This window comes from Heloderma suspectum, chromosome 2 (assembly GCF_057233095.1).
Source record: "Heloderma suspectum isolate Gila_16-S chromosome 2, 16-S_ref, whole genome shotgun sequence".
NCBI lineage: Eukaryota > Metazoa > Chordata > Lepidosauria > Squamata > Helodermatidae > Heloderma > Heloderma suspectum.
In genome coordinates, this window is record NC_139459.1 from 178,543,621 (window position 1) to 178,555,000 (window position 11,380).

An 11,380-nucleotide genomic window follows, 5' to 3' on the forward strand; every position below is an offset into this window, starting at 1 on the left:
GTACTGGTATAGTGCAAGGGGCAGGGACATCCCTCCTCTCTCTTTCAGGCCATAGGCAATCATGCTTCTGGAGCACCTTCTACACAGTGGGATGACTAATGTTACCTGCCCAGCTACCCTACTGCCAATGACACTTGAAACGGCACCCCTGACTAGAGATCAGCCACAGAACCTGTTTTTTTAATGCCAGAGCTCACATCAGGGGCATAATAATAATAAAGGTGCTCCTGAGCATGTCCAAACTTCTTCTCCACATCGGTAAGTAACTGCAGCGTACATGAAGTTGGAATGTAAGACTTCTAGTTGTGACATTGTAGCTTCAGGAGTTCCAAGGAAGGTGCGTATGTGCTGTACAAGAAACCACGCCATTGGAAGAGCCAGCTGCTCCACACAATTAATGTACACAATCCAGATCCCAAGCAGAGCACCACAGTAAGGGTCAAATAATTCTATCTGACTCAAGCAAGCCTCTGCCCTATACTTGATCCCCGCCCCCCTCATTTCCATTTCAGATCTTCAGGGAGGGTGGTTGTGGAAGTCTGCATTTGAAAAGAAAAGCCATCTACCATGCTAAGAAGCATGGCAATATTTAGCCAGGCAGAAAGCTTTACCCCCTTCAGACCTGAACAATTCAGGGTGCCATCATTCTGCATAATAACGACCAATTACCACAGGCAAAGGTGAAGATGATACAGCATGGATGAATATTACAAATGCAGGTTTAAGTTTCAAAAAACAGTGTTCCCTCTGAGAGCCGCTCTGTATTGCAGGTAAAATCTAAATTGATCAATGATGAGATCAGCTAGTGACCCTGAAGGCTTTGTGACTTCTCCTGTAGTATCTTGTTTAGTCTGCTTGCTTGGGAAATGGAGAGCGATCAGTTCTGTGGGCATCTTTGCTGTGACATACTTTCTTCATCTGTTATTTATTAAGTGCAAATATGATGATATGATGCAGACAAGACAGAGTAGCTTGTAGAGGAGACTTCCCCAATATGGGGCCCTTCAGCTGTGTTAGACTACAACTCCTATGACCCCCAGCCAGCATGGGTGTTGTGCTCCAACACACCTGGAGGGCACCAGATTAGGGGAAGCTGTTATAACAGCTTCATGGGTGAAGGATCCTAAGCTAGGGCAAGAAGGCTGGATGTTGATCTTTGATGTATCACCAGATAAATGCACTCAGAAAAAGGCTGGGAGAGATAAACAAAGGATCAGAGGTTCAGTCAAGTTAATTTATACCTTACCTCCAGAGACATAACAGAAGGCTTCCGCTGGTATGACATTTTCTGCCATGGCAATGCATTTTTGAAAAATTTCCATAGAATACTAGGTTGCCTAAAAATCCTGCTATGTAACCCAGTGCAACGTGTGAGTGTGATGGGTTGTCACTTAGAGATACACACACACGCTACCTGTGATCTAAAGTACCACCTTCTTCTCTCACTCTCTCTTTTAAATACTACAATGTCTATGGTCAAGCCTGGAGTTAAAAAGGAAAATGAGCTTTAATTAATCCTGATTGTAATTGAACCTTAAGAATGGCCAAGAATGAATCAAATGAATGAACTCAGGAAAATGTGGGAAGAGACAGATAAGAAACATTAGAATTTAGGAGTCCATTTCCTGGGATCTTTGTGGCACAGCTAATTGCTAAACTAATAAAAACCTAGAAGCATAAATGTCTATTCATCCTGAATCACATTTTTTCTAATATTGAAATTTTGCTGTGGGGCAGGTGTTGCACTGGAAAAACCTTTCCACCTCTTTGGCATATCTTTTCAAGCCATTGTTTTCTGCTGCTGGGGTGCCCCCCACCTTTTTTTAAAAAGTAAATTGAGATTTTTCTTAGCATGACCCTAGTCAATCAGACATAATGTTGCGAACACGATGATGTCACCATGCCATCTAGCCAATCAGATTTGGCTAGTGATGATATCGCTGAGGGCAAATAAAGCTCTCTCAGTGACCTCCCACTGAATGGGAGGAGGGAATGCACCCCAACTTCTACCCGGCGCTCCCTGTTGCAGCATTCTGCTATTGGCATTTCCACAGCTTTCCAGTGCTTCAGACCTCTGCCCCAATCTCTCCCTAGTTACAGCATGAAGGGAATGCACATTTGGGAATGAAAATTGTGAATGGGATTTTTTGGGGATTGAATAAAATGGTCCAAAAATCACTAAGAAGTGGGGCGAGGCACATTTTGTGCGTGTGAAAATATGCACCGAGTCTGTCCTGTCCCCTCTGAACTAGCACCTGTTTGCCAGCAAAGCAATTTTCACAGCGGATTTAAACATCTGTGATGCCAAAACTGATGGTGTTGCTGAGCTGTATCACCTTCCTTTAACCTCTGGGAGGTAGCAGCACAACTTCAATAACAGCCCCACCTCCAGAGAGAGAGAGAGAGAGAGAGTTAAAAGTGGCTGTCTAGAAATCAAACGGAATTCTTGTTGCCAAGCGAAAGAACAAGGAGGGAACCTTCATTGCAAGGGTGTTCAATCTCAGGCCTGTAGGTCAAATCCAGCCTGCCTGGGGTCCCAATTTGGCCCTCTGGGGTTCCCTAGATGGCCACACCCCCATTGCCTGGTCCCACCCTTTCCCCCTAAGCACTACTTGTTTGGTGGTTTCCCAGCTTTAGCACAGTTCCCCCCCCCACCCCCCCGCCATTTCTAAAAGGTTAAAATGTCTCTCCTAAGGCTCAGTTACTGGCAGGAAGAGCTTTAACCCAAATACACTGGGTTTTTTGGGGGGGTGTTGTATTTTGGCTCTGCCCCTTTTGGCCCCGGCTCCACCCACCACTGGAAAGTGGCCCCCAAGAGCTCCTCCGGAATTAAATGCAGCCCTCGAGCTAAGAGGTTAGACACCCCTGCTGTACTGCCTGTGAAGTTCTGTGTACAGAGATGTCTGTGTCATTCCCCAATGTTAATAGCCAGGGAAAGCAACCCAGCAGTCTTCCTACAAGGCTTCAGACCCAACTATTGGACCTCAGGAGTACTGGCATGGTTGGTCTCTCCAGCATAGCCAGCTGACACAGAGACAGTGGGGCAGTCACACGCTCTGAGGTTTAATACAGGTTGTTAAGATGATACAGTAACCAACACACATACACAGCACACACACAAACATGCACACACACATACCCGGTTGGTGCCACAGCCTGAGATACAAGGAGGAAGCATACAAATATAGGCATTTATAGCACCAGCGTTTGAAGAAAGGTCAGTGCTAAGGTCTGAGTGTGGGACAGCACAGAAGGCAAGAAGGCACAGGGTTCAGGCCTCTGTCCTGTATTCATTCTTAGGGGCTACGGGCAACAGTGAATCTGTTAGAATTACAGGTTCTTGGATAGTTGGGACCAACCTGCACCACATCATCTTCCCTCTGTAGAGGGACACACATGTCAGAATCACTAGCCATATCTTACAAGCATCTGCCAAGAGAAACAAGGTCCCAGAATCCTCCACACTCTGCCCAACATAGAACAACAGACAAGGGTGATCGGGGCAGGGACAGCACTTCTACCTGTTCCTCTTCCCAGCATGAAAATGACGTAGAGATGTATGAGAATTTCGTTAATGTTCGCAAACCATACAAACATGCCATGATTGCATCTCTGAACGCGAATGTGAGGAGAGCACGTTCTCTGAAAATGCTTGCAAATTCCTGAACTCAAGTTCATGTTAGAAGAAATGCCCATTTTTATGCTTGACCCTATGGGGGAAAAGTGCTCAGGTTGGGTGCGCACTTTAGAATGCACATTTTTCCCATTCAAAATGCACACTTTTCTGGTTCGCAAACAAACGCAGGAAACAAGGCGAGACAAGCTTCAAATTGGGTGTTCGGACAATCTGGGCAATCATGAAAATCACTTGTTTGCCCATCCCTAGAGATAACTTCAGATTCACAGCTGGGCTTTTTGTGGAGGACAAAAAGAGGGGGGCAGGCTCAGCCTCCCCCCAGCACCTTGGCTTTGTCTTGGGGCACCATCTGGCACTGGAGCAGGAACAGGCAACAGTGGAGAACAGTCACAAGGGGACAAAGGCTCCAAGCAGAGTACCTGGGCATCTTCTGGTGGGGGTAATAACTCCTACCCATCCCCCTGCTCCCTCAAGGATCTTAAGGGATCTATCCTACCCAGATTATATGGTAATGGTGGGACACCATTGTCATGCCAAGGCAATACCTTCCAATAGAACTGAATTCAATGGGACCAGCATCTGGATGCCCTGTCCTCAATCCTTAGGCCTTGGATTTGAACCCTGTTCTTCTGTGGTTGCTCATGGGCTTGGAAGCCAGTGCTCTACTCCTCCATTTTCCCCATCCAATCCCTGTGTCCATGTCCATTTTGGGGTGGCTGTGCCAATAGACTGGCCCTGAACACCCAGTTCCCAAGGTGCTTCAGGCAAGATCTTGATGCCTCTGCACCCTTATTGGGGAGTGGTGGGGAAGAAGGTCAGCAGTGTGGGATGCGGTCTCCTGCAGGTGGCCAGTGCCAGGCAGTCAGTCCAGTGCTTCACTAAGACGGCGTAATAGCACCATTTGTCAGGGCAGCAGAAAGGGAGGGCCCTGGCTCAGTCTGGGCCCTGAGCTGCTCCCCAAGAGTCACGGCCCCGAGGACCTCGGCCGCATAAATAGGAGGCTGTCATCTGGTTAGATACAACGGCAGGTCTTCTCAGGGCCGGCTCCCCTCCGGCAGCCCACTCCCCCAGTGCAGGAAGAGGGAGATTTTAGCTCACTCTTTCTCAGGGGAAGGTAGTCCCACAGTCTGGAGGGAGCTGTCCATCTCTGAAGGGCTCAGCCGCTGAAGCAGACAGGCCCAAGCTCAAAACCAAACTTTTGGTTGGTGTCCCCAAAATCCTGAACGGCCACATCAGCCAACGGCAGCTGCTCCATACGTGGCGTCCGGACCTGCAGAACTGTCCGCTCCTGGCCCTTGCGCACCTGGAGGGCAGAGAAGATAGCATCAGAAGCAAGATCTTCGGGATGAGAGGATGTAGAAGTATTGGGGCATGAGGAAATCTAGCAGCAATGTAGGAAAAACATGGTGGCTATAGAAGTGGCCGTACTGTCGGTATTTGCTGGGCTGAAGTTGTTGAAAGATCAGGGGATGGCACTGTTTAACTGGGGGATTCAGGAAAGGCCTAGAGGCCAGAGCTGGTTGAGGAACCATAAAATCATGGGGCTGAGCAAAGGATGGGCCAAGCAGGCAATGGGCCCGAACCCACAGAGGCAGGGATAGCTCACTCAGAAGGGCAGGAAACAGGAATATTTTACTCTGTTGTAAAATGTGCCTCCCTCACCACAGTAGGCATTTCTCACTGAGAGGTGTGAGTTGTGAGATGGTGAAGCACGAAGTGAGTGGAAGGGAAAGGTGGAGGCCTCATGCTCTGAAGCCCACAAAAATCTGAAGACAGCCCCAGAATCAACTAGAAGAAAGCATCATGTCCAACTCCCTGCACCACCAGGATTCTGCCTGCATCCTTAGCACCCCACAAACAGGATGGCCCAGCGCCAAAGGGCCTGTACAACAGTTCCAGCTAATGGGACAAGCCACAAGTGACAAGGGATCAACTCAGCATATTGCAAAGGCATCACAGTGAAGACGGGCTTTGGCCCTTCCCACTGTCCTTACATCATGGCCTATAGGAGGAGGAGATCCTGGGAGAAAACCAGATTCTGGTGCTGGGGAAAATTACCAGACTCTTCTGTTGTTTCTGTAAGCATGTGCTAGGGATCACAGAGAACTAGAAAGAGGGAGTGGTTCTGCAGGACATGGGAAGGTGATAATATTTATTTATTAAATTTCTTAATCGCCCATCTGGCCGGTCACCCAGCCACTCTGGGCAATGTACAATGGTACAATTTAAAACAGTAAAATTATACATTAAAACATTATTTAAAAATACCCTAACCCACCCCAAATGCCTGCCTGAATAACCACGTTTTCAGTGAGTGGAGGAAGCTCATTAAAAAGGGGGCATGGCGGAGTTCCCTAGGGAGGGAGTCCACAGAGTGAGGGCCACCACAGAGAAGGCCCTTTCCCTCGTCCCCACCAGCCTAGCTGTCCTGGCTGATGGGACAGAGAGAAGGCCATCCAAGGCTGATCTTGTTAAGCGGCCTGTCTGGTGTTGCTGGAGGTGCTCCTTGAGATAGGCTGTGCCAGAACTGCATAGGGTTTAAAGGTCAAAGCCAACACCTTGAATTTGGCTCAGAAAACAACTGGGAACCAGTGCAACTCCTTCAACACCGCAGTGATGTGATCACTCCAGTGGCTACCTTTAATCAGTGAGCCACCACGTTCTGCACCAGCTGCAGCTTCTGAACCAAATTCAAGGGTAACCCCACATAGAGCGCATTACAGTAGTCTAGACGAGAGGAGACCAGGGCATGTACTACCGATGGGAGCAGATGGTTGGGAAGGTAGGGGCGCAGCCACCGTATCAGATGGAGTTGGTACAATGCTGTCCGGCTCACGGCTGACACCGGAGCCTCCATGGACAGCAGGGAGTCTAAAATGACCCCCAGGCTGCGGACCTGGTCTTTCAAGGGTAGCTGTACCCCATTCAACACCAGGTCAACATCCCCCAACCTACCCTTGTCTCCCACCAGAAGTACCTTGGTCTTGTCAGGGTTCAGCTTCAGCTTATTCCTCCCCATCCAGCCACTCACCATCTCCAGACATTTGGACAGGGATTCCACAGCCAACCCTGGTGAAGATTTGAACGAGAGGTAGAGCTGCGTGTCATCCGCATATTGATGACACCGCACCCCAAACCTCCTGATGAGAGCCCCCAGCGGCTTCACATAGATGTTAAATAGCATCAGGGAGAGGATGGAACCCTGTGGCACCCCACAAGTAAGTGGCCACGGGTCCGACACCTCCTCTCCCAGTGCTACCCTCTGGTACCTGCCAGAGAGGAAGGACCAGAACCACTGTAATACGATGTCTCCAATGCCCATGCTCTCCAGGCGGTCCAAGAGGATACTGTGGTGGGGAATATGGCTGTGAGGTTTAGACTGTGAATGTGGCAGGAGGAATATTCTCCTCAGCATCTTTCCATCTAAAGTGCAAGGGTGTGTGTGCTTATCATTGTTTATTTATTACATTTATATCCCGCCTTTTTTCCTCTTTAAGGAACCCGAGGCGGCGTACATAATCCTCCTCCTCTCCATTTTATCCTCACAACAACAACCCTGTGAGGTAGGTTGGGCTGAGAGTCTGTGACTGGCCCAAAGTCACCCAGTGAGCTTCCATGGCCGAGAGGGGACTAGGTCTCCCAACTCCTAGTCCAACACTCTCGCCACTATGCCACACTGGCTCTTATGAAGGCAAATGGCACCACCTACAAAGAAAAAGATACCTGCATGCGTGAAATAATCCCAAGGTTTGCAGAAGTACATTAAATGTGGTTGAGAGAGAGGAGACATCCCTACCCCAAACAACACCCTCCCCCAGCAACTGCACATGCATGCACTCGTAAAGAGAAAATGGAGCGGGCGGAGGCAGAAGGAGCTTGAGAGTGACAGTTCAGTCAGCAAAGCTGCTTGCACACAGCACGGGCCACATTTTAACCATCCCTTCCCAGGCAGAGGAGCTGTTCCTGCTTGTGGCTGTTGCTGCTTGTGGCAGCCTCCCCACCTCAGAAGGGGAAGCTTTAAAAGGTGTGGTTTAGGCCAGCTGGCATCCAGCTCCCAGCTATCCCTTCTCAGGCAGGGAGACTTTCCCATTCTGGGCAGCCTCCCTGCCTGAAAAGGGTAAGCTTTGAAGGGGTGGATCATGTTGGCTGACAGCCAGCATCGATCCACACCTTCAAAGGCTCCAAGCTGGGAAATAACCAGTGTGTGTGTGAAGGGGGAATTCCATGCACACAAACACTCCCTCACCCCCCACACAAGCAACATTTTGTGACAGAGCCTTACTTGTCAGTCTCTCTATTAACAAACTCAGGTGGTGAGTGCTGACAGGAGTGTAGCCAAAACATGGCCATGGAGAAACAGGGAGGTGGTATCAGCATGTTCAGGGGAACTGTAAGGTTTGCAGAAGTATAAAAATATGTTTTTAAAAGAAAAGGGGGCACCTCCCTGCCCTCCCCCAAAATAGCCCAATAAGGATGTTACCTGCTCAGCAGCCATGAAATATTGACTGTCACGTGGTAAGGAAAACTGTGGAAGGGAGGGAGGGAACAGAATGGGCATCTGGAGGAGGGTGTGACTGGCTGGTTTGAATCCTCAATGGAAAAAACTCCTATTGGGAAGTGAGAATACACTGCAACTTTTTTGTCGCAGCTCCCATTTGTCTGTGGGACAAATGGGCTGTTCAGTGCTTATATTGGTCTGCTTGTTCACATTACTCCTCCAGCAGCACTTGACTGGCACTACCAGGAGAAATAAAATCGCTGAGGGATGGGAAGGGGATAACTGTGTAGGGGGAGTATGTGAGCTTTTTGCCTGGGAGACAGATTTGCCCTCTCCAGATGTCCCACCCACCCTATGAGCAGCATGAACAAACAGGCTTTCCAGTGGAGAGCAAAGGTCAATGGTGTGACATCAACTGTTAGTGGACCAAGCCTCTCACAGGTCCAAGAATTCTAAGCATCAGCTGCCAACTGGCCAAGGCTATCCGATAAAGAACAGCTCAAACAGTTAAATCTCAGCCTGTCCGGCAGCACTAAAACCCTAGGATACCTGCCAGAGGAAAGGTGGCTGAAGAGGAGTTAGCAGAGCCCAAGAGAATGAAAGATAGGGCAAAGCCAACTGGGAAGGGGAGAAGGGGCTGAAACTCTCCCCACCCATTCAGGTATGGCCACATTTCCATCACCTGATGGATATCTCGCAAGTAAATTCCTCCATGTCAGGGCTTTGCATGTCACAGAGAACCACCAAGTCATGGGAGTGAATGTCAGGAAGCCTGATAGATAGATAGATAGATAGATAGATAGATAGATAGATAGATAGATAGACACACACACACACATACACACACACACACACACACACACACGGGTGCTGGTTTTAACCTATAAAGCTTTACACAGCTTGGGACCACAACACCTGACGGAGCGCCTCTCCTGACATGAACCTACCCGTGTACTACGCTCAACATCTAAGGCCCTCCTCCGGCTGCCTACACCGAGGGAAGCTCGGAAGATGGCAACAAGGGAGAGGGCCTTTTCAGTGGTGGACCCCAAATTATGGAATGATCTCCCCGATGAGGCCTGCCTGGCACCAACATTATCTTTTCGGCGCCAGGTTAAGACCTTTCTCTTCTCGCAGGCATTCAGCAGGATATGATAAGTGTTTAATCGATCCTGGAATGTCTTATGGTTAAGGTTGTTCGTTTTTGAGATTGTGTGTTTGAAGTTGTTTTAGATATATGTTTATTTTGTGTATATTGTCTGTCCATGTGTTTTTATGTAAATGGTTTTTAATCTCTGTATATTGTATTTTTAATGTTTTAAATCTTTGTAAACCGCCCAGAGAGCTCCAGCTATTGGGCGGTATAGAAATGTGGTGGTGGTGGTGGTGGTGGTGGTGGTGGTGGTGGTAGTAGTAGTAGTAGTAGTAGTAGTAGTAATAATAATAATAATAATAATAATAATAATAATAATAATAATATAGCGGAGAAGGCAAGCCTAGGGGAAAGACATAGAGACCAGGGAGTGGAAGGCTGAGATCTTACCTGGCAGCCATCGTACAGGGCACGGACTGGTGCTTCTGTGCTGTTGTGCATCAGCTCCACACCATTGAAGGCAAGAAAGCGCAAGGCCCGAGCATGGCTGTCGGTGCTGGCCTCATACCAGGCAGCCACATTTTGGCAGAGGAGGGTAAAGTTCTGGTTAGCGATGGCACTGAGCAGGCGCAGAAACGTGAGCTGGGTCACCTGCACGGGGTTGCCATCTGCATCCACATAGGAGAACTGAGAACGCAAAGCAGGAGAAGATGGACAGCATGAATCAGCAGGACACCAGAAAGCCAATGCACGCCTTCCAGTTCACTCCATTCACTCACACAGTGGTAGAAGCACTGCACCCCCTTCCTGGACTGTTTCTGGGGGGTAAGCAGGTGTGATGACATGGGAAGCCCTACCTTCTTGCCCCTCTTGAATGTGCTGAACCAGCTTCCTGGTCGCTCCTTGTTCCAGGCGGCAAGTCGTACCTAGAGGCACAGATTGCACACTGGTTGCTCATTTTAGGATGCGCAATTCAGGTTCCTGAGCCAGGGAATCTACTGTCAACAGCAGAGTAGTTCACACCACCTCTCCCCTCTTCCTCACCACCCCGAGTCATCCCTACTGATATTGAATACAGCTACTTACAGCCTCAAATTTCTTGTCGGGGAATAAGCAGGTTTCCCCACCAGCTGTGAAGTTGCAGAAAACTCTTAAGGCATCTCGGCCACACCCTTGGTTAGGATCAATCCAGTATTCACCTGAGGAAGGACAAAGGGATGAGTGTCAGGGCAGAACAGGCTGGGAGACCCTTAGGGGGGTGGTAATGGCTCCTCCATAACTCAGTCCAATGGTCTGAGAACAGTTGCCCTGCTCTCTGATCACTAAGAGTACCATGCAGCTCTTCTTGGGTTCCCACAATTAGAGTGTAATATACCATAAAATCTTCCATTGGTTTATCAATCCTGGCTTCCTGCAAGGGACCCTGGGAACTGTAGTTCCATGGTACTAGGATAGTTTCAATCCCAGAGTTTGTTGGAAGACACCATGACAAGCTAAAAGTTGACATCCAGTTTAGGTTTATCTATTAGATCAGGGGTAGGCAACCTGGTGCCCTCCAGACATTTTGGATTATAGCTCCCATCAGCCCCAGCCAGCATGGCCAATGGTCAGGCATGATGGGAGTTATAGTCCAAAACATCTAGAGGGGGCACCAGGTTGGGGAAGCCTTCAAGAGAGGGAGGGAAGGAAAACCTCCTTCTGCTTCTTGCTGGCTTGGATGTAGAGTAGGTACAAGGCCTCTCTCTGCCCTCCATTTAGCCCTAATTCTGTCCACTCCTATCCTTTGATTCTGTGTTTCCCCCTCAATCTCACCATCTGTGAGGTGGGGATGGCAAAACTGTAGCTCCTTGCAGACCCGGGCTGGACTCTCTGGGGTGCCAAGTGGACATCGCATTTGCTCCACCTCGTCGCGTAGGGAGCTCAGGGCTGCCAGCACCTCTGCCAGTCCATTGGCATCAGGGTCATCATCCACTGCCCCTGGTGCATCACCCTGCTCCCCTAGCTCCCAGTCACGCCAGCTCTTGCGGCCATTTTCCATAGGCAGAGGGTCCTGCAGCTCAGCTGGGCGGCCCTGGGGTGGGGGGAGGAGAAAAAAAAAGCAGAGAAGGAGTGACATAGCATGTAGGGGAGGAAGCAGGTAATGGTGGTCCAA

General features: G+C 49.2%; 1 protein-coding gene across 1 annotated transcript in view; it reads right to left on the bottom strand.

Annotated features, from left to right (window-relative positions):
• Positions 1–3,042: 3,042 nt before the first annotated feature.
• COL5A3 (collagen type V alpha 3 chain) overlaps positions 3,043–11,380 on the bottom strand; it is a 116,463-nt gene continuing 108,125 nt past the window's right edge. Inside the window, exons 63-67 of the mRNA XM_084836459.1 lie at positions 11,041–11,299; positions 10,315–10,427; positions 10,086–10,154; positions 9,679–9,915; positions 3,043–4,940 (exon numbers count right to left, since the gene is read on the bottom strand). Of these exons, the coding sequence (XP_084692585.1) occupies positions 4,794–4,940; positions 9,679–9,915; positions 10,086–10,154; positions 10,315–10,427; positions 11,041–11,299 (825 nt within the window). The 3' untranslated portion in view covers positions 3,043–4,793. The remainder of the gene's footprint in view (positions 4,941–9,678; positions 9,916–10,085; positions 10,155–10,314; positions 10,428–11,040; positions 11,300–11,380) is intronic.